This window comes from Parambassis ranga, chromosome 18 (genome assembly GCF_900634625.1).
Source record: "Parambassis ranga chromosome 18, fParRan2.1, whole genome shotgun sequence".
In the NCBI taxonomy this organism is placed as follows: Eukaryota; Metazoa; Chordata; class Actinopteri; family Ambassidae; genus Parambassis; species Parambassis ranga.
In genome coordinates this window covers 11,016,717-11,040,696 of record NC_041038.1, presented here as the reverse complement: position 1 = coordinate 11,040,696, position 23,980 = coordinate 11,016,717, and the positions used below count along the sequence as shown (strand labels likewise).

Genomic DNA, 23,980 nt, shown 5'->3' with positions numbered 1-23,980 from the left:
CAGAAACCGTTTCTGCTTCACTGGTACGTCTCACTCAGCAGTCAATTCTCTGACCCCCCCCCCCCTACATGCAGCACTCTGACTCACTGATCAGGTTCAGGAATGTGCTCATATGTTTCAGACCAGGAGCCACGTTTCTGTCAGTTCTAGCTGCCAGCTGAAAGGATCACAGAGGTCACCTGGTGGCCCTGGAGTACAGACTGAAACCATCCCTCTAATACAAGACAGAGAGGTCAGCGTTTATGTACAAGAGCAGTACCTAAAGGGCTGGCAGAGAGGCATATAAGTGCAAGAGTCTGGTGGTGGCCTGCCCTCTGTCCAACTTGTAGAGTCTCTGGACCAGAGTGTTCCACTTTGAGGGTCCAATTTTCTTAGTAACAGGTGAAGAAGCCCTGACCTTTTTCGGTGAGGTCAATCCGTGACAACTCTACAGAGCAACACTTCACTCTCCATTTGTCTCATCACAAGATTGAGATGCAGGTGGGATGCTGATGCCCGAGTCCAAGTGCTGTTCTAGCTCAGTACCTCCACTGTCCCAAAACCCTGCACCTGAGCCGGAGCCATAGAGGGGGGGATTGTTTGATTTAGTGATTCCCATGGTGGTTTTCAGGCCCAGGTTGGAAGGGACACCTGAAGAGGACTCGATGGAGACGTGGTCATTAGTGACTTCCAAGTGAATGTCACAAAGGTCAACTGGGACCACCTGCAGAGGAACCAGTGCGACCGGATCATGAACAGACGTCTTAAAGAGGAAAAAAAAGAGAATCCATATCTGTAAACGTGTTAACAAAAAGAACAATGGAGTGCAGGAGGACAAATCCTACCGGAGACTTGGGATGATTTTCAGGCATTGGAGCAGCTGGTCTGACTTTTCTCAGAAACACAGTCAGAATTGGAAGAAGGAGCATACTCATCAGACCGATTCCCAGAAGCAGGATCGGCAGCAGCCCTGCGAGGTGCCAACACATACAGGTTGAACAAATCCCCACCCAAACAATCATTTAAGCAACGCCGAATAATATCACACTCTGCGTAAAGAAAGTGAAACAACAGAGTGACCGAAGGAGACGGCAAGCCAAGACAGAGCAGGGGATTTAGCTAGGCCTTTGGATTTTGTTAAGAGACAATGGCAATGGGCAACACTCCATGAGTACCTAAAACTGTAAACTCACCTTTTGCCTTGTTCTCACCTGATTTGGAATCAATTTCAACACACTGAGCGGCAGATTTTGGAGAAGCTGCCATGGAGAATGTAGGGAAAGAGAAATTGGCCACAACACAGTAGTTCTGACCCGGAGACAAACCAGGGAACTCAACGTAGGACACCACTTCCTGACTCCAAACTGTCCGGCTCTGCAAAATACAAATAAGTAAAGTAAATAGAAATCTCAATACAAGACACAGACCTTGTGTGTGTGGGGGGTCAGACCTGATATGCAGAGCGACTCAGCCCGCTGTACAAAGTCACTGTGGTCCAGGGGTCAATCAGTTTAGAGATGGGGCAGCACCTGTCCAGAGAGCACTGCCTGTTGGCAGCACAGGGGAACTGCACCTTCACCAGCAGCTGGTCCTCGTTGAGAGAAACTGAGATGGATGGAGGGCTGAAGGCTGAGAAGACAGAGGGACAGGTTAATAAGCTGCACACACGTCAAACACAGAGCCAGAAGCACCGGTTTGGATTTCGACTGTCACTGACTGAAATCGCTGTAGTCAAACTTGCGTGGCTCGATCCAGATGGTAGAGGTGGGGCTGAGGTGGACACCCAGACGAATCATGTTGTACACCTCAAAGTTTGAAAAGACCTGAGAGACATCACAGCTGTGGGACGAGATCCAAACACACCACGGCACGTCCTGCCAGGGGTCCCTGCAACGCCGGCAACAACACAGGAGCACGGTCACATGACAATGATGACATATTACACAAAATGCAACACTATAGAAACTGGGAATAAAACTTCTACGTGTGCATATTTCTACAACTTCTTCTTCCATTTTGGATCTATAGACAGGACATAACAAAAGTTTAGAGGACGAAGTGTGATTAAATCTGCAGAAATGTCTCTCACACACACACAAAATCAGTCAGACTTACCCCTGAGTTTTTGTCTGGACTGTATAGGTGGTATTAGGGCTGGCATGAGGACAATCCCACCGCAGGAGGCAGCCTAAGTCCAGTGATTCCACCGTCGTGTCACAGACTAACCCAGTCGACCCTGGAAGGATCGCACGAAACCTGTTCACCAAAATAGCTCACACACACACACACACACCGATGCTCGCCGACCTGTTAAGTCCAATTGTCACAACTTTGTTATCACTTGGAAGCGTGGGTGCGCACGGGAGGAGGAGATGCAACACGCCATCTGGCTACAGCACAGTCAAACGTCAAACCAAAGGACATGTAACAGTGATACCCTCAGAGCTTACCTGTGAGGAGAAGGGCCACAGTCATACTCAGGCCCACCATCGCCCAGGCAACACCTGGTGTCCCCATGGCGACTTTGGTGACCTCTGGACCCAGAAAGCTAGACTGTGATGAGCTTATACAGCATGCCGAGAACAGGAGGCGATGAACTCCCTTTAAAAGGAAGACAAGGCCACCTGGGAGGCGCCGCTGAGGAGGAGACGGAACAAACTGCAGGGAGGAATGATAGACTGAAGGAGGGTGGAAGGGGTGGAGAGAGATAAGGATTTAATTGAAGGCTGCTGATTTTGTAAGAGAGAGGAAAGGCTTTAATCCCCTTAAAGAGGAGAAAAAAACAGACGATTTGAAAATAGGATATAAACTTGTTTCGCTGCTCCTTAAAATATGGGACTATAAATGTGACAAAAATGTGACAAAGAGTGCTTTGTTAACAATGCTAATAAGCTCTCGATAACATTTTTAAACATGGATCTACCATCATCTTGACATGTGCCAGAAGACTAAACTCATACGTTGATGCTCATTTTATTTTAGGACGCTAGCATGACGCCACTCGCACAAAGTACAAACTGAGGCTGGAATTTGAATATTTGTCATACATCAACATGTTAGTATGCTCACAGTGAAAGGTAGGTAGGTTAACCATGTTGTTTAGCATGCTAACATCAGCTAACGATGCACAGCCGGCGCCACTTTTCAATCTTTAGTTTGACAGGTTAGCCTGATAGATACAACACCGGGTCTCTACAAAGTACATTTGAGGCTTACTAGAGATTAAACAGTTGACTGTTTGTTTACAAGCTAAGCTAACATCACCATATGCTCATAAGAGCAACTAAGTACAGATTTGTTAACCATCTGTGATTAGCATAATGCTAACGACCTAAACTTAAAAGCTGATGTTGAGCAGGTACCGTGTTTACCAACTTCTGCTTAGCCTGTTAGCATGACAGCAGCTTCCAAGTAATCCATAATAGAAGGATTAAAACGAAATATTTGAACATAAAACAGGCAAATTAGCTAACAATATTGAAAATGCTGTGTTGATGCTAAACAGGTATTCAGGTGTTCTTGTTTATATTAATAACATACCATTTTTTGTGTTTTTACATTTGCAAACAGTATTTTAGGCTGGAGGATTGTGTGATTTGAATGATTTTTGGGGCATAAATCAAAGATTATAAAGAAAAAGTTTGACCAGATGATGGCACAAAACTACACAAAGTGAGGACATCGGTGCATTCTATCTTTTTATTCAATGCCATCTTTAAATAATAAGAATCTGTACATCTCTTAGGTAGGTCTTTGACCTCGCATTCCCAAATATAATGATATCAACAGTTCCCTTATTAACAACAGTAATAATACAGCTGAAGTGCTTAACAGGCAACCAGAAGGGCCAACGGAGATCATACAGCAACGAAAATAGACTTAAGAACGGTGTACAACACACACATCCAGCCTCTCAAACCAACACACACACACACACACACACACACACACACACACACACATCAGCAGTGCACCATACACCTCCTGATAATTAAAGACATTAAAGCAAAACCGCCTGTTCATTCAGAAACAGCACCAAACATCAAAAGAATCATTGCAACAGTTTTAATACTAAGCTTAACATTCCTCATTTCAGCATCAGTCGTAAGAATCTTTACATCCACAAATATACAGGATCTAACTGACTGCAGTGTTTACATGCTGATCAGTTCTGGACGCTGCCGATCAGTCAGATCTACACAGGCACAGCTGACATCACAGGCTGTGGCGCCCTCAGTCCAGCAGAGGGCGACACAAAACAGGTCACCAGCTTTCAAGGAGAAAGTCTTTCTGCAGTTTTTTTTTTTTTTTTTTTTTTTTTTAAATGAACAGATGCTCCTGCCTCCTTTGCACCAAAGAAGTGAGTCTGGAAAAGAAGCAGAGTATTGCTGCATTAAAATCTGTGCATACTGTAAGAGGACCCGCTTTATTTCCAGTGAAGGGCTTCTGGTGCGGAGCTACCACGCCCCACTCTTAGTGCATTTGGTGTCCAAAGGTTTATGTCTGCGCCCCCGGTAAAACCAGGCCCGGCTCCAGGCTGGTGCTGGTGGCTGTTAGGGTGGGTGAGGGTGGCAGGCCCTTAGGCCCTGGACAAAGCAGCCCACGAGAAGCCGCGTGGTCCCCGTTCAAGTTCTTGTAAGGGTTTCTGCGTGGTGGAGCTCTCAGACACAGGGAGGGGAAGCGAAGGCCGGCCAGGCAGCAGCCGGGGCAGGAGATCACCTCCTCCTGGTCCAGAGACTGTCCGCTGCTGGAGCCAAAAGGGGAGGACCCGGCGGGGTCACTGGGAGGGGAGTGATAGCCGTTGTTGTTGGTTGTAGTGGGAGTGTTGGTGGTGGTGGCGGCGGAGCTCCAGCCCAGAGGGCGACTCACAACCACATTGTTGTTGTCCAGGTTGGAGAGGGGGGGCAGGCATGGGGGCCCGTTTGAGATCGCTGAACCCCAGCCGTTAGAGAAGGGAGGCGGGGAGGGCTGGAGGGGAGTGGAGGAGTGAGACGGAGGGGAGGAAAGTTTGTAGTAGGGAGATGAAGTGCTGTCTTGTGTGTCGGGGGAGCTGGTGCAGTCCATGGGCTCCTCCTTCCCCTGCTCCTGCTGGTCCTCATGGTCCAGCAGGTTCAGAGACAGAGGAAGACCCGAGTCACCTGCCAGGACGGCCTCCTTCTCCTCACCTAACAGACTCTGCTCCTCTCCATCGTTCACGCCTTTTACAGTGTCTGAAGCAGCCTCCTCCTCAGTGAGGACGGTGTTCGGGGCTGACGTGAGGTGCGGAGGAGGCGTGCAGGGCAGCGAGTGGCAGCGCCGGTGCCTCCTGGGCATGTCGCCGCCATCAGGCTCGGACGCAGAGGAGTCATCGCAGTCTGGCGGGGGCGGCAGCGTGAAGGTGAGGGAGATGACCGACTTGCTGGGAGTGTCGAACAGCTTGATCTTCCCACCTTTAAGGTCCTCCCTCTGGGAGAAGGGGTTTACCCGAGTGGGTGGTGCCAGGGTAACGACGGGCGGCGTTTCTGGAGGATGGAGCATGTCGGATTTGCTGCGGGACAGACGGGGGTCTGACAGGAGGCAGAGGGACCGTCTTCGCAGGGAGCCAACAGCTGGGGACGCAGCTTTGAAGAAACAGCGAATGTTAACACACAGAAATAAACATCAGTTTTCTGATCATGTGTTTGTAAAGTGTTGAACCTTTGACTGTTGGTTCATCCTTCTGCTTCCTCTCTGCCTGCCTCCTCTCCAGTTCTGCAACGATTTGGGAGAAGGGTGGACGCAGTTTTGCATTCATCTGGAAGGAGAGATAAAAAAAACAAAACAGGATGAGCAACAGGAAACAGAAAAAACTGCAGCATTGGACTAAACAATGTTTTAACCTGCTGATAAAAGGACAAAAACAAATTTGTTACTGCAGGTTAACCTTCTCACTGTCATCTCAAAAGTCACACACACACACACGCGTGTCTATTTCTTACGTTGCAACAAGCGATGGCCAAATCCAGGAAGTCAGCCGGACAGTCTTCCACCATCTGCTGAAAGGCGTCCACATCCAGACCAAAGTCCTGCATGAAAACATGAACATTCACTCGTGTTGTACCGCTACATGGCCACAAGGGGGAGTCGTGCTCCTTATGACAGCCTCAAAGGCTTTCAATGTGTGTTAAACTGTTCCTGTGACCTCATTAAATAGTATAATACTCTATGTAAACACACTGCAAAGAATGTGTGTAAAAAGTGATACACACCGTTTAACACTTTTATCTGCAGGTTTTTGGATTTTATTTTAAGATAAAAAAAATTTCCTGTTTGTCCAAGATAACAATCAGCAGCTACATCTCCACCTATTTACATACTTTCTAAATGTGCTGGTATGCCTCTTGAAGTTAAAAAGACACCAACCATAACCATCTATAATCAACATGTTTTCAATAAGAGGGGCTTCATTAGATGAGACGTGCGTGACATGATGAGCATGTGATGATAAGGGGACAGGGTGCGGTGCGGACATGTGAAACGCTCGTCATCGGTACCTCAGTGCGAGGCAGAATGTCGGGATCGGCCTGTATCCTCGCGATGACCTCACACAAGATGATCCCGTATGCAAACACGTCCACCTGCAGAGACCATCAACAGAGACACATGAGAGAGACACATGTAAGGATTTAGTGGACAAAACAGTTCAATATTTGAAGCTACATTTATGTAATATAATCTAAAAAAAAATCTCCTCATATGTTCTGAACCGGGTTTATAATAATTTCCTGTAAGCTGAGGCAGGCTGCAGAACTCAATGAATTAAGGATCAGTCAGGATTTCCACTAAGCTGAGCAGAAAATACTTGTAACAGCAGCAGAGGCAGCGCAGCATTACCACACGTCTGCAGTAATAACTGATGTATTAAACATCATCGCTCTATTCCACTGCTGCATTCTTTGGTTTATTTGATCGGCTTTCATCACGCCCACTGTGGACCTTGAACTCGTGCAGCTGAAGGGGAGAGTGCAGAGAGCGATCTGTCAGTACCTTCTCATTGTACACCTCGCCTCGCAGCACCTCCGGAGCCATCCAGTAGGGGGAGCCGACCACAGCCAGAGGTTCCTCATCTTCTTCCTCACTGTAGAGAGAGGCCGTGGAAGAATTCATGTTAAAAAAAAATAAAATAAACTAACAGCACTCAGGTGCAAAAAATCCACAAATTAGCATGACAGTAAAACATCTTTACAGATTAAGATTAAGACTTCAACAACAGATTAGTGATGAGAGGCCTTAGATACAGCTTTGATGATGCTTTTAATGAGGCTGGGGCCAAATGAAGTGCAAATATAGCATCATGTGTCTTTAAATATTCTGAGGAAAACTCATTTGGTGAGGCAAAACTGTGATAATCCCTGAGATTAAATGAAGTTTTTTGCTTTGCACTGGACTTACTTCTGTTGCATTCCCTGTTACCGTCTTATAATGAGGTTGCACCAGCCTTTCAATATAAAGTCTTCCATGACTTTCTAATCTCAGTGAAAATCCAAGCTGTCAAAATATGGGGCCTTCATATCAGTCGAACAACAAGTCTGACTAAGAGATAGATGAAGATGACAAACGTGGCGGAAGTGGAAGCAGGCATCATGCTCCATTTCATTAACACAGAATCTAATCAGAAGGTCGCCACTGAGCGCGCTCCGTGTCCGTTTGTGCACACTTCCTCTGTGTCTAAGAAACCACAGTGTTTTTCAGCTATGTTGAGATATCGTTGTGCAATTTTAGACAAATACAAAAAAAAGGAAGGAACAAGAATGTGCGAGGACGACACACACACACACACACACACACACACTGCTGGCAGATACTTCCTCTGTTCTATTTCCATCTGCTACTGTCAGCTACGATACTGCAAAAAAAACTACAGGCAGTGAAGTGATGGCAGAGGGAGAGATGAGAGTTACAGCTCCCAGCGTAAACACCGTTTGGAGAATTGGACCGAGAGAGAGAGAAGAAAACACAGGAAGCAGATGCTGCACAGAAAACTCAACTGAAACAAGAGAAATGGAAGCAAGAGAGCAGAGTGACAGCAGCCATCCAGCGAAGCAGGCAGAGCAAAACCAGGAGGACTGGAATACTTTGACCTTATTTGGAGCTTTTCCTAAACCTCCGTCACCTCCTCTCCCTTCCCTCTGTGCCACAGCGGTAGCACTCCAACACACACACACACACAATGGTTGTCAACATCTATTCCCTGCAGGATGTGTTTGAATAAAATAAAAATGCAAACACGACCCTGAAGATGACAGAAACGACACAATCCAGCAGCTGCTGCTGAAACAGACCGGACGTGTCGTGTTTGATCGGTGCAGGTATTCAAACGTAAACAGTGACACACACACACAGACACACACACTACAAAACATCGACCTGATTTTCACCTGATGGACACATGATATTTTCCAGCTCGCACTGACCACCGAGGCTCTCCCCCGATAATGACGCACACTTGTGTAAACACAAAAGGTGGCTACACACACACACACACACACACACACAGTAAAGGGCAGGCCAGGTTACAGTGGCAGCAGCGGTCTCTTGTTTTTACTAAATGACTGCAGACAGGAGGGCGGCATGACGACTAATGGGACACGAGTGCGTGACGAATGTGGGCCTACGATTGTGTGCGCTGGAGACTTTGGCGCATCGCAGCGCTGATATGAGGTCAACAGATGTTCTGCGCTGACTGTACAGACAGTTATGCAGAAATCATTTTCATAAAGACAACAAACATTAAATTGAGACAAACGCTGGAGGGATGTGTGTTTGTATTCAAACTGATCCATTACACTGATGTGTGTGCAATTAGCATCCTTTAGCCTAGCATTAAAAAAACAGACTCTTTGTTAGCTTCAGATGCTGCTCAGCACTTAATTCTGGGCAAAACCAAATTTCTTTACCCAGAATCTTTTGCTCCTTGCAGCCATTTTGTTTATTTTCTGTAATAATTTTCTGCAGCACGCACCTACCCACATGACCACAAGAGGTCACCTGTGTAATCTGGGGTTTCTTTTTGCCGATCATTCATTGCACTGGGTGATAACCATTGACAGTAAAAACTATGGACACAGCTTCCGTGACGTCACCCGTTTGTTTCTGAAGAGCCGTTTTGAGGCTCGGTGGGAGGTTCCAGGACGTTGATGACCGCCGCCATGTTGTCCGCCAAAACTCCAAATATGGACAAAAAGGGGGAGCACGAGCGGGGTTTAGTGGGGCGGGCGATCGTGGAAGCAGGAAACTCATGTTGTGATACGTCAACTGTCTGTCACTCAAGTGGCAACGCCCATAATTATGCGTAATTTTAAGTCAGAATACAATTGAAACGATACAATTGACAATCGACACTAGAAGAGAACCTATCATCTGAGACCAGAGTGGTTTTTTGTACCAGGCTGTAAACATGTTTTTTTCTGCTGTGAAGTCGGCCATTTTAACATGGGAGTCTATGGGAAATTACTCGCTTTTGGAGCCAGCCCCCAGTGGTTGCGGCGTGAATTACAAGTTTTGACACTTCCGCATGGGCTTCAACTTTGAGCCCCGAAGGTTGCCGCTTGGGTGATAACACACCTTCTAGCCTACTGGTAGACAGAAAAGTCATAATTATGACCCTGATAGCGACCATTAAATCACCTTTCCTTACATAAAGATGTGGTTTCAACAAAGGTCTATAATCCTGGCAGCCTAATATCCATAGTTCCCTGCAGATTAGATTATAGATTAAAAAGTACATTTATTAATAAAGTCATAATTGTCACAAGAGATCCAAGTTTAAGATACTTTTTCCTTTGCAGTGCAGCACTTTTCCTCCATTGTGGTAACTCTGTGTTTTACTAAGCAAAGAAAAATCAGCCACTGTTTTTAGAGACATGATGTCAGCGGAGGAGCAGCTGAAGAACATAAAAAAAGAACACACATCTGAGGATTGCTGGTCATTTATAGTGGTACAGTGTCGGCCAGCTGTGAATAAAATACACCACATAAATGTCACTCAACAAATAACACGACACACAATGAGACGGCCAGAACCTAGAGCGCCGAGTTTGTGGCGAAAGTTCCGAGCCAGACAGCTGTCTGTTCGCCCACCTGACGCTGCTGCTGCTGCATTAATAATTGTTCTACAGGGTGAGGGGAGGAAAAGTGTGCTTTGGTGTGAGGCACAACCACACACACACACACACAGACACACACAGATAAGACACAAAGGATAAACGGAACAAAGAGAGAAGGTGAAGGAATGCAATTTATTGAGTGTGACTTATCTAATCACGGTGATGACTGACCTGCAATCTGGGATTTTCTCTGCCAGGCCAAAGTCTCCCACCACAGCCGAGCACACACCGGCCTCCCAGCGCACCAGGCAGTTCTGCAGGCAGGGTCAGAGGTCACGTACGTCAACATACACTATGCTACATGCAGCACTTTAAACACACACAAACCATGTGAGCTACCACTTCAGGTATTTAGCATTAGCTTTTTTGCTGGCTTTAGTTTACAACATACATCTTTTATACCCCGTTCACACTGGGGAAAAAAAATGCGACTTAAGCAGGATTCGGCCACATCCTGATCAATCCAGAGGTGTTTTTTTTTCCTGAGTGTGAACACCTCGAATCCGGCTGTATCCAGTTTGATTTCAATCAATTGGCTCAAATGTGGCTCAGGTGTGAACGCAAAGCCGGCTAGCGACATGCTACTTCCAGTTAGCGACATGCTACTTCCAGTTAGCGACATGCTACTTCCAGTTAGCGACATGCTACTTCCAGTTAGCGACATGCTACTTCCGGTTCATGGGGCGCAACACGGGACAAAAAAAACGCACGACGCATGCGCACACGTGGTCCTACCGCGGCGTGAACGGACTCTGTATATTACGAGGCGCCACCTAGTGGTTTGGAGGACAGCAAACATGCTGGATGAAGCCGGATTGAGTGCGGACACAAGTGTGTGCTAGCCAGATTTGAAAATAGGTCTGAACGCATCCAGCTTAAAGGCTGTCTGGGCTCAATCCTACTCTAGCTGGAATGACTTTCTCCAGTGTGAACGGGGCCTAAGTTATCTGACAAAAAGTTACAAAAAATAGCTCATTTAGTCCATGATTGTAGTCATGCTGATGGACCGAGCCTCTTGCTTCACTTCATGTCCTTGCGTACAGCTAACAGCTTCCCAGTCATTGATTTTTTTTTCAGTTTTTAACGATACATTAGGGACAGGAATGGTCGACACAGACCGAGGTTCATGTGCAGGTACAAGCAAATTAAATCAGTTTAAGGGTCCCTCCCTGAGGAGGATCAGTCTGTGCTGATGTTCCCTGGTGTGTGTGTACCTTGGAAGTGAGGTCCCTGTGGAAGATGCCTTTGCTGTGGAGGTACTTCAGTCCCCGTGCGATATCCAGAGCCAGACTGAGCCTCGTATTCCACGACAGGTACACGTCGCTGTCCAACAGCTGCTCCAAGTTACCACCGTTGATGTACTGGAGCATCAGACAAACGGGCAGCAACAACCAACATGTGATCATTAGAATAAGTGTCTTAATCACACACACAGGCACCAAATCCTCCTCTTATCCTCTGATCTTTTGTCTTTTCAGGGCTGCTCTGTTACCATAGCAACACAAGGTCAACCCATCCAGGTGACATGTCATGAACTCTCTGACCTGTGTGTGTTTGTGTGTGTGTAACACAGGTCAGAGATCAGCACATGCTGGCTGACACCACAACGCTAACATTATCAATAAATGAAATGACAATTTAGCTCAAAGCTAGCTAAAGGTGCTGTTAGCTAGTAGTTTTATCTTGATCATGAACTTTGATCAGCAGGTTAATTAGTGTCTTACCTCTGTGAGAGCGTGGAGCTGCCCCTCATGGACACACACCCCTATAAACCTGGAGGAGGAGCACACACACATTTAACTTCCAGACATCAGGTGATTCAGAGGAAGTGCTTTAAATGAAAGAAATGTGGGTTTAAAATTCTACCTGAGTATGTTGGGGTGTGACAGTCTGTTCATGAGCTGGACCTCCCTGAGCATGTTGGCTCTGTTACTGGCCAGGATGTTCATTTTCAAAGCCATCACCTGACCTGATACACGATGCTGCACCTGCAGGACAAAAAAAAAAAAAAAAACTGATTAATGGTCTACTGTGGAAAGATTTCAAAATAAAAGCTTCTGCAGAAACAGTAAAGCCAAGAAAATAACCCCCAGCAGACACTCGAGGAAATAAAGCTTGTTCCACACTTTTCAAAAGAAACATGACCGTCCATGGAAACTAATATTTAAAACACCTCGCTGTCTGACGGATATATAGCTGCACAGAGCAGCCCTGCAGCGGCAGCGGCAGCATTTATGGAGATGAATTCTCTCCACACACATAAATCATAAAACTGTGCTGAAGTGATAAAATCACTGCTGAGCAACATTTGGAACCAGGTGTCAAACGTTTGCAGGTCAGCTGAGTTTTTTTTTTTTTTTTGGGCCACCTCTCCGCCAAAACCTGCTTCCATGGCAATGGCTCTGTCTGGTATGGTTACCATGGAGATGTGACATGCTTCATCACAGGCTACATGTTTGTGCATATTTGCTTGACAAGTAGTTCCCAAGAAAGGCACACAGGCAGCAGACGAGGACTGAATACAGCAGTCAGACAAAAGGAGTCGAGTGTGTGTGTGTGTGTGTGTGTGTGTGTGTGTGTGTGTGTGTGTGTTAGATACAGTTAAACTAAAGGCACTGTCCTCGATTCTACTTGTGCAAAAACAGACAGGTGACTGATGAGGTCATGGTCTCTCCACAGGTCTCTGGATGGAAGTGGTGGACACAGGTCTCATCCGTGGTTACAAACTGCTGCAGACATCTCTCACAAACTGCTGATTGTGTGTTACTGTGAGCTGAATTTGACACAAGTTTCAGTAACACCAGCTTACATTCCAGCTGCACCTCTGTTTACATTCAGAAATCAGGAATTGTGACCTTAAATCATGGCTGTGAACCAAATTTCCTTTGAGCTAAGAATAAAACTAAACTGACACTGAAGGGTTTCATGTTCCATCTTCATTAGTGACAAGTGTGTGTGTGTGTGTGTGTGTGGGTCAAAAGTGTGGAGCTGATGTCAGTGTGACACTAAACTGGATCTGAGCTGGTCTCTAGAATCAGAGTGGTGATGGAAAAGAACCCACAAAGCCTATTACAGTGCAAACTAGAGTGCAGTGAGTAATGCTATTAACACACACACACACACACACACTACTTAACAGCCAGTCAATGAGAGTCAGTTTTTGCCACGCTAAATCTTCTCTCAGCAGAGCCACTTGAGGACACGTCACACACACACACACAGTAGCTGCTTCCTCTCTGCACAAGAAGACGTCCAGGCAGCGCTCTACACACACACACAGTGTTGAGGCTGCTCTTCATGTATTTACAGTACTCAGAGGATGATGCAGGCTCATGCAGGCTACAGGCTGGAGCTGCTTAATGTCATCTTTACACACCAGAAGCCTCCTCCTGTGACTCTTACACACTCATGTATTTCTGCAGCCACAGCCACAGCCACACACACACACACACACACACACAGTCTGCCTCACAGGTTACAGTACAGACATGTGCAAACTGCTGATGCAGCAGTGGTTGGAGCTGCAGCTTTCAAACAAACAACATCTCACTCATCATCATTACCCAGCCTGTCTGACACAACACCGGGCTCAAGTGCAGTTTGGGCAACATTTTTCAGACGAGTACATGTCTTAGTGTGTGTGTGTGTGTGTGTCTCACACCACACGTGCCTCATTCCAAAGCACTTTAATGGTCATCTCCAAGGACTCGCCACTGGAATGTCCATGCCTACATAAAGATTATCCTACGATATGCTACAATTACACACACACACACACAGCATGCTCAGACACACCCTAAATCTCTCCCTCAAACACACTCAGTCTTGTAAAGTGCTGCTGTCAGCAGAGGAAAGGTCACGGGCATCTTTCACTCGGCCAACGTGTGCAGCGATGTCTGTCATTAGCCGGCGGCTCGCTGATGCACAGCCAGACAGAGGAGGACGTGTCGCAGGCGGCAGATGGAGGACGCACACAAGGGAAAGAGAGAGATGTGCAAGACCGGTAAAAGGCAGCGAAAGGGTTTTTTTTCTTTTCGTCTCCCCTTGGTCTCAAGGTCACACAGACTTGGTAGAGAGTTGAGAGTAGAGTTGAAATGTAGCAGAGATGGCCCTAGAGATCATCCCCGTCCTGGAAGTTCAGTCACAGGAGACCACTGACATGATGCAAGGGACGGAGGTGGGTATCCATGCATGCATCCATGTTATTCATAACACACTGAAGGACCGACGCGTCTTGAATGAGCAGAGGATTCAGCTGTTTTTGAGGCACATCCTGATGGATCTGAATGTTCCAGGTCAGAGTCCTTCTTTGAGTCCTCAGTGTTTTTAAGGTTTGGACTTGGTCCCCCCTTCTACTTATTATCCACCTCCTTCTCCTTGCTGATAAAATAGTTTCCCTACTCTCACAGCATCATCCTGCACTTCAGGAGACTGAAGTCTGCCAATTCTGAGGTGGATCCTGAGAGACCTGTGCAGCAGACTGTAACGATGGATGAGACCACTTCCAACCGAAGAACAATCCAAGCAAGGAAAAACAGCCAGAGCCTCTAAGGCCCCGTTCACACTGGAGAAAGTCATTCCAGCTAGAGTAGGATTGAGCCCAGACAGCCTTTAAGCTGGATGCGTTCAGACCTATTTTCAAATCTGGCTAGCACACACTTGTGTCCGCACTCAATCCGGCTTCATCCAGCGTGTTTGCTGTCCTCCAAACCACTAGGTGGCGCCTCGTAATATACAGAGTCCGTTCACGCCGCGGTAGGACCGCGTGTGCGCATGCGTCATGCGTGTCACGCCCCGTGAACCGGAAGTAGCATGTCGCTAGCCGGAAGTAGCATGTCGCTAGCCGGAAGTAGCATGTCGCTAGCCGGAAGTAGCATGTCGCTAGCCGGAAGTAGCATGTCGCTAGCCGGATTCGCTCGCCACATTTGCGTTCACACCTGAGCCACATTTGAGCCAATCCGGCTAGATCCACCTCTTGTGGGTGGATCTAGCCGGATTCAAATCAAACTGGATACAGCCGGATTCGAGGTGTTCACACTCAGAAAAAAACACATCTGGATTGATCAGGATGCGGCCGAATCCTGCTTAAGCCACATTTCCCCCCCCAGTGTGAACGGGGTATAAGTCAGTGAGACCTGAGATAGCTGAGGGAGAAAATCAGAAAGAGGAGGACCACTCTACATCACAACATAAAGGCTCAGTGGTGGTCCATCACTGCTGTGGACCTGTGTCCAGAGGTCCAAGATACAAACCATTGTATCCACACAATAAAATCCCAACATTTCTCCCAAGTATGTTAACACAACCAGTGCTTCCGCAGACTTTCACCTCACAGTGGCAGTTCTGGTTGGAGGCACAGGCAGAAAAAGTCAGAATAAATTGAATCCTGCTGCAGCACTGCAGAAGTGGAGAGCGGTTTGAGAGAGACATACAACCAACTACACACACACACACAGCTGAATGACTTCGCCTGCGGACACTGGGTCAGCTCTACAGGCTCTGTGGATTTCACGGTTACTTCACAACTTCCCACCAGCAGCAGTGGACTCATTTCAAGTCAAGGTACAGGCAGTTTTTTCGTAGCTTTACTGTTTTGCAAAGCCAAATGACTGTTGTGTTATTGTGGTTATGAAAATAAATAAATCGACACAATATCCCCTTTAAAATGGTAAAACCATCATCATCATCATCATCAAGTGTGCCGCTTCCTTTGCAGGAACAAGAGAGCGGCTCAGCTCAGAATCAGCATTTTAACCCATCAGCCACATTCAGGAATGTTCCATTGTGACACGTGAGTAAAGTCCCTGAGGGGGCGAGCGCCACTCACTCACTTAAAATGACTTCTCCTACAAAACAACTGAAGTCTTAAGCCGCAGCCCCGAGGCCCCGCTCTCAGTGAGAACGAGTGCACGTGCGCAGGCGGCCAAGAGGGGTCCGTCACTCAACAAGCGGGGAGGTCCGAGCTGGGTTCACAAAACTCCACCTGATCCGGGAGGCGGACAGGTACACACACACACACACCCACCCCCTTTTTTTAAAAACACTAGGGGGCCACTTGAGTTCATGAAGAACATTTTCACCATCACTGACCTGCTGCTCACTCATCGTCTGTGTGTGGACACTGGAGAACACTGCTGGGCTAATGTTTTGGCTTAAAGGAACAATACACCAAATTCTGTGCAGCAAATTTAAAGGAGGAGAATGTGTCCAACACTGAGCTGTGCAATGAAGTCTCAAATTACAAATCACATGCAGCAAATCCACGTTGACAACCCTCCTGATGGAGGCCACTTTCCCGTCTTAGACCCAGTGTAAGTTTCTTTTTTAAAAATTACTTGATGACTCATTTGACTCTTTCAAAATAAGAGCCTTTATCCCTGGGGAACATTTACTCTGTGCCTCCTCCCTTGTACCATAGAATAGGCAGAGATTTCTGTGGAAACCTAAGAAAACTTTCCTGAACAAACGTGAAAAGAGTTTGTGGCTTTGATAGCACGGCAGATAACAGAGCATGCTGTGTAGGGCATGATGGGACTGCTGCTCCGCCATTTTTTTTGTCATACTGGTGGGACGGACATGCAAACACAGGCCGTTTGTTTACCTTCTTGCAGGGGAGCGGCCTTCCTTGAAGACTGCAGCACTGCCAACAAGTGGACGGGAGGAAACGCTCATTGTGCGCTGAAGTAAACACACACACAGACAGAGTCTCTCGAGACAAAGCCATAAAACTCTGGTGACCATGATAGAAAAACAGAAGTGTTGGGTAAGAAGTTGCACAATTATCCATTTTAATCCCGTTCTAATATTTTAAGCCATAAAGTGAAGACAGAAACATCACATGCTCGCTCAGCACTTTGGTGTTTGTGCGGCTGTGCAGAACATAAACAAACGAGCAGGCCCGGACTGGAGCGGCGGGGAAAGAAGGAAACAATGAGGGGAAAGTGCTCCACTGAAGTACTGGTGTTCAAGTCCGCACTGGCTCTCCCAATGGGAACACAAACACACCTAATCCTGAACCCTGAAACTGATCACACGCACAGAGGAGCCAGAGGATGATGGATGGCGGTTTGTGACGCTGTAAGATGCGTCTTTTCTCTCCTCCTTTGTTGTTAAGTTTTATCTTTCCAGAGCTGAAATTGTTCCTGGAATTACAGAGAACTGGTCACATCTCAACACGTCCCACTTGGGAGATTCCAACCATTGCTGCTTAAACCCCCGTCGCGCAGCTTCAGGGCGTTGTCGCATTTAAACTGAAACCCGTCCGTGATGGAAACATTCAGACAGAGCAGTAAAGAATAAACCAGCTGTCCTCACATCACCGCTCATTTTCACACAAGCAGCGACGCCACAGCAGTGTTTGGCAACCCCCGTTTCTTTCACATTACCGCTCTGTCGCAACCAGCTGACACACACACACACACACACACTTCAATAATGGTAACAGCCCAATGCAAATCCTCTGTTGATCCAATTATTCGTTACCATCGCTGATGTTTTCAACAACCTCACATCCGATCAGAGCTGGTGTCATGATACCATGAAGACTTTTCAAAATAAACACAAGAGAAGAAGAGAAACAGAAACTATGTAAACTTGTGCCATTTGTCTGTTTTAAATTTATAAATGATGGCCCCAACACTGAGGCGACGCTGTTAGGCCCCGTTCACACTGGAGAAAGTCATTCCAGCTAGAGTAGGATTGAGCCCAGACAGCCTTTAAGCTGGATGCGTTCAGACCTATTTTCAAATCTGGCTAGCACACACTTGTGTCCGCACTCAATCCGGCTTCATCCAGCGTGTTTGCTGTCCTCCAAACCACTAGGTGGCACCTCGTAATATACAGAGTCCGTTCAGGCCTCCGTAGGACCGCGTGTGCGCATGCGTCATGCGGTTTTTTGTCCCGTGTCGCGCCCCGTGCACCAGAAGTAGCAAGTCGCTAACCGGAAGTAGCAAGTCGCTAACTGGAAGTAGCATGTCGCTAGCCGGATTCGCTCGCCACATTTGCGTTCACACCTGAGCCACATTTGAGCCAATCCAGAGGTGGATCTAGCCAGATTGAAATCAAACTGGATACTGCCAGATTCGAGGTGTTCACACTCAGAAAAAAAACATCTGGATAGGCCCGAATCCCGCTTTAGCCAGATTTTTTCCCCCAGTGTGAACGGGGTATCAGGGGCCACTTCTGATAGAGTACTATGTTCAACTCAGCCACTATAGGCACTTCCTGGTTTTGTTGCTTATAGATTTAAGGTGTTCTGGCTTGGGTTTGTCTGGATCTCCTGCCTCCTCCACTGAAGGGACTGCATCATGCAGTTAGCTGTAAGACCAACAATGATCTATTCTGACTGGGACAGACGGAGACAAATAAAAGCACTGAGACGATCTGTGGTGTCAGGACATTTCCATGTCTCATGTAAATGAGAAGAAGAAGCCTGCTCTGGGCTTCGTCGATCGCGGACAGCAGGTGTTATCTGCTCCGCCAAATACAGCCGAGGACACACAGCTGGAAAAATGACGCAGTAATCCAATCAGGAATTGATCCAGTTTATTTGTGTACGGATCGCCACAGCCCTGAGAAACAGCCTAAACACATGAATGATCACTTTCTGTAACTGAACTGATGACTGATGCTGCAGTTTAAGAAGTGATTGAGGGGTTTTTATTACTCTGGAGTCTTACACAAGGCCAAAGCTGGCAACACACACACAGGACGTTCCTTTGAGGAATATTAAAGGAAGATGAAAACCTGCACCTGAAGGATTTGTCTTGACACGTGCGCTCTCTTCCTTTCTCCCTCTTTTGTGTGTTTTTTTTCCCCAGATTGCACAATTGCACACCCAGAGGTGTGTATGGCTGCCTGTCTGCCTGCCGCCAGCTTCCATTGATCTGCAGTGAGGACCGAAGCCGTCTCACACACACGCACTGGGAGGCTGCAGTCTTTGTAACCACGTGCAGAGCATCCATTTTAAAGCCTGGATGCATGGGCACCATACACATCTTGGAACTTAAAAAAAAACCCATCAGAGCGAGGAAGAGTCCGGCCTCTTACTCTGAACTGAACCAGGATACCGGAGCGATTGTGTCAGGCAGCCGTGTCAGCAAACTTAAAACGTGACCGATATCTGCTGCAGTAACAACTTTGCATTTATATTGCACAATCAAAAGGGCAAGCGGATCCAAACCCAAGTGCCAACTTGACAAGCAGGCGGTAAACACAGTGACATTTGCATGCTCATTGGCCATTCAAAGGGCAAAGCAGAGGGAGTGGCTTCATCAGGCCGAGTGGCCTCGAGAGTCTTTATTTCAAAGAACAGAAGTCACAACACAGAGGCGAGCGAGCGGACCTCGATTTCTCAGAATGCAAATTTGATTTTGAATTTTATGACTTTCATTAACTCTGCCAGGCTTCACTGTGACTGAATGAGTATTAGATTTAAAAAGGTTCTATTGGAAACAATCTTCTAATTTATTATCACTGCCAAAAGGCCAACATAACATACCAGCCTGCGAACTGACTTTAAAATGAGACAGATTACTCTCATACAAACAAATGTTAGCATTCCTGCTAACAAGAACACATTGCTTAGCTTAGCCTGCTATTCTGTGATGTGGCCTGGTGAAGAATCCAAGCTAATGTGGCTAGCTAAGGTAAAACTGGCTTAATCACTTCAATCACTTAAAACTTAAGTTAACTTAAGTTTTAAGTTAACTTAAAACTTAAGTTAAGTTAAGTTAGGTTAAGTTAACTTAAGTTAAGTTAGGTTAAGTTAACTTAAGTTAAGTTAGGTTAAGTTAACTTAAGTTAACTTAAATCACTTAAAAATGGCTTAATCACTTAATACTACTACATGACTAAATAGGATAGGTAGCTTGGCGTGTTAATTTACTAGCCAGCTTTAAAAAAAAAAATAAATCAAAAATCTTTTTGTTGGGTGAAAAGAAATTAATATTTCTATAAAAAATATTTAAGCAGTTACACAAAACTAATCATATTTCAACAAACAAGCAGACAACAGTTACATCAACGATGAAAAGCTGCAGACTACAGCAGGAAGTTTACAGCCATTTATCAAAATGTTGTTAATCAGTGTGGCACAAGTTTATCATCAATATATCACAGGCTGGTTTTATGGTTTTATTTTGTGCTCAGTGCTAATTTCACCTGTCTGTCAGTGAGCGGTTAAACAGCTGATCGATTAGTTGAGCACCAAAAATTAATCAGCAATGATTGTTTAATGCTTGATTCAAAGTATAAAATTTATTTATTTATATAATATTTATTTATTTTAAGTGTTTAAAGGACAAGAAGACGAAGAAGTTTTCCAACGTTTATAAACTCAACTGTTAATCAATAAAACAGTAAAAAGATGATCTGATAAAGGAACAGGATAGCCTACATTTCCTGTACCGAGACCTGTGTGTATCTCTCACACCATCACACACACACACACACACACACACACACACTCACACACACAGTCACCTTTAATGAGGCGTTCACTGAAATTAGGCTCTGTGCAAAAAGACCAGCAGCCTGACAAAGAGACGAAGGCTGCTGCTCCAAACAGAGAGGCCGGCGTAGGGTTACCTACACGTGTGCCAGATCTGTACCTGTCCCAACCGTCTCCACTTACACACCAACACACACACAAACACACAGTGTCTAACACAACCTGACAACACGTGTGGACCTTAAGATGACACAGAGGTCTACATTTCTACCATGACATCATCTATCCACAAACTGACACCATCACTGTCCTCCTCTAAAACACTCAGCATCATCATTTTTCTTTCTAATGTTTAGTTTCAGGGTGCTGGTTTCCATGGTTACCGCTCATCTCTTGTTGACAGGAAGTTAAAAAAAAAATTCAGAGCTGTCAGAAAGTTAAGTTAAGAGTCACGAGCACGAGTGTTGACATATAGCTGCAGGATGTGAGCCTGCAGACCACGTGTGCGTGATATATATATATAAACACAACCAGGAAGTGCGTCAGCCCAAACGTCAGCTCACCTTGAACACCTCTGAGAAGAATCCCGCACCGATCTTCTCGCAGCTGAAGTCATCTAGACGGGCCAGGGTGGACACGGCGCTGCGCAGGGCCCTGTATGAGGACGGTCTGATCCGGTTGGTTCCGTGGACGCTGTGCATGGGCGGCTCTGCCTCTCCCTCCTGCTCCGGCTCGACCCTCTCCATCTCGGATGGCCCGGGAGGAGGAGAAGGAGGAGGAGGGCGCGGGAGGAGGACTTGGGACGTGTGCGTAGTTTAAAATCCAGCCCGACTACTGTTTACATTTCCCATGTCCGCTACAAGGCCACGGCGCGGGGCTCTCCGGAGAGAAGAGGAATGATAACAACAACAACAAAAAATAATAATAATAATAATACTGCAGCTCTGGGGCCTGGATCCACTGACAAACTCCTGCAGGGCCCGTCCGGGTCTTCAGCTGAGCACGCAGCTGCAGTGGCGCATCCTGCAGAGTCAGTGCGCAGTTTGGGTGAAGTCCTTCATGCCGTGCAGCAGCACGGGAGGCTGTTTCCTTTCTAAAGTGCGCAGGCTGCCGCTGCTGCTGCTGCTGCTGCTTCTGTAGCAGCGTCGCTCTTTCGGCTTCCTCCAACTCTGCTCCTCCTGCAGTGGAAAAAAAGGCCGGGGCTCCCCTCCTGGTTCCACCAATTGAATCCCGGGTTTCCAGTGCGCACGGTGCTGCCTCACTGGCGCTGCAGCCTATTAAAACTGAAGAGGGAGAGTGGAGAAGGGGGGCGGACACAGGGGCGTTAATTCACCAAAAACCATCAAGTCTCACTTCAACTCCTGCTGTGCCAATGATGGCTGACACTTATCGATCAATAAAAAAAAAAACTACCTGCGTGGCTTGGAAAGGGTTAATGTTCCTAAGCAGAGTCTAAACAGACCCACGACACCGTTTTTTTATCATGTTCCCCACAGATAAGAGCCGTGAACGCAGCCACATATCGCCGCTCACTGACATCACTTGCACTTTGCACACACACACACACACACACACACACACACACACACACACTCTGTGGGAACCTAAAAAACCCACGCAGCCACCCCCCCCCCATGCTCCTGCGTGTCGCGGATCCTCCACAGCCGCCTGACTGCAGGCGTGTAAATTATAGATGCCAAACTGAGCCGAGTTTGTGGGCTCGTCTGTCGACACACACACACACACACACACTGCTGACGCACTGACCCGCGTGCTGCCGGACTTACCTGGCCTTCGCACATCACCTCCACACATGCGCCGCTGTCCTCTGTGGAGCCCCCGAACCGCAGATCAGCTGCGGCGTCCGGTTTCACGCAGCTTTATTTCACTAATTAATCATTTCTGTGTGTGTCGCCCTCACACACACACACACACACGGAGGGTTCAGCCGTTTCGTTCTACGTCTCCTCGCCTCCTCTGCTCCTGCTGACTGCACGGAGGAAGAGGAGCGCCGAGTTTTGCTGCGCTTTATTGGACGCGGCGGGGCGGGGCGGGTCCACACGTGACCACCGCACAAATGCACCTGTAGGGGCGCTTAAACCGGCCCAGCTCTCACCTCTGTGTGTGCTGGCAGCACTGGATGAAAACCTAATGCATGTAAAGAGAATAATTTAACCTAAAAATCTTAATCTTAATATTTTCGACCACCAAGGTCCCTTTAATACATGTATCTAAGCTACACTTACCTTAAGAAATGATGGACTCTCTCTCTCTTTTTACTTTTGTTGGTGCTATTTTTCAACACATAGGTCCCGTTCACACTGGAGAAAGTCATTCCAGCTAGAGTAGGATTGAGCCCAGACAGCCTTTAAGCTGGATGCGTTCAGACCTATTTTCAAATCTGGCTAGCACACACTTGTGTCCGCACTCAATCCGGCTTCATCCAGCGTGTTTGCAATCCTCCAAACCACTAGGTGGTGCCTCGTAATATACAGAGTCCGTTCAGGCCACGGTAGGACCGCATGTGCACATGCACCTCTCGTGGGTGGATCTAGCCGGATTGAAATCAAACTGGATACAGCCGGATTCGAGGTGTTCACAGAAAAAAAACATCTGGATAGGCCCGAATCCCGCTTTAGCCAGATTTCTTTCCCCAGTGTGAACGGGGTAATAGTCCACTAAAACCTGCTAATCTATTCCCGAATTTCCCTGAGGGACCTTCCCAGAGGGATTAATAAAGTATATTCTATTCTATTCTATTCTAAAGCCTGCTTAGTTGAATTTAAAGCTACAGTACAGATTGGTTGTCAGCCCCCTCCTGGCAGTGATAGGAATTACACAAACATTGAAGCCAGAGTACAATGAAACATTGGTCCTGTCTTTATCTCAGCCTGTGGTTTTAAAGCTAAGCTAATGTAGTTTAATGCGCCTAATCCACCTGATCACAAGGACTGTTTGTAGCCCAGCCCATGTGAGTCTGTAGCATGTTAGCATTGCTAACATTATCACATTAGCTAGCAAGTAACCAAGCTAAGCGTATCCATCTGCAGCCATTACCTCTGCTAGCTACTTCAAAATGTACTGATAATGCACTTTATTTCACTGGCTAGCACGCTAACACAGATTAGCATTGCTAGCTTTTCCTTGTTGGGGAGTGCTAAAATATTTAGAGTATTTTTACATAACTTACATAATGGATTATTGTCTTGAAGCAGTGGAAAGTTTTTTGTGTATTTGTGTTCTGAACACGAGTGTGGGACTTTCCATTTCTCCTCGCTCTGGCATTTTTTTTTATTGTTTTCTGCAAAAAGCTTTCTGTATAAATGTGTCCCTCAGTTTGTTAAATGCTGAAAATAAATAAGGAGATAAATAAACAAATAAAAATGAGTTCTTCTCTGCAGCCTTTGAGGGAGAAAGCGTCACAAGT

At 46.6% G+C, this 23,980-nt stretch overlaps 1 protein-coding gene across 1 annotated transcript; it reads right to left on the bottom strand.

Moving 5' to 3' along the window:
- Nucleotides 1-3,599: 3,599 nt before the first annotated feature.
- On the bottom strand, nt 3,600-22,551 carry tesk1b (testis associated actin remodelling kinase 1b). Its single transcript, XM_028429607.1, has 11 exons — nt 22,341-22,551; nt 21,117-21,836; nt 11,970-12,091; nt 11,828-11,876; nt 11,318-11,464; nt 10,275-10,357; nt 6,985-7,075; nt 6,492-6,575; nt 5,937-6,023; nt 5,656-5,752; nt 3,600-5,579 (listed from the first exon to the last, which is right to left on the bottom strand). The coding sequence occupies exons 2-11, from the start codon at nt 21,297-21,299 to the stop codon at nt 4,477-4,479; spliced, it is 2,046 nt and encodes a 681-aa protein (XP_028285408.1). The 5' UTR covers nt 21,300-21,836; nt 22,341-22,551; the 3' UTR covers nt 3,600-4,476.
- Nucleotides 22,552-23,980: the final 1,429 nt, after the last annotated feature.

Coding starts and splice junctions, on each gene's coding strand:
- tesk1b (XM_028429607.1), bottom strand. CDS start 21,299: ATGGAGAGGGTCGAGCCGGAGCAGGAGGGAGAGGCAGAGCCGCCCATG. Junction 5,753..5,936: donor TGGCCATCGCTTGTTGCAAC/GTAAGAAATAGA, acceptor CTCTCCTTCCAG/ATGAATGCAAAACTGCGTCC. Junction 5,580..5,655: donor GGATGAACCAACAGTCAAAG/GTTCAACACTTT, acceptor GTTTCTTCAAAG/CTGCGTCCCCAGCTGTTGGC.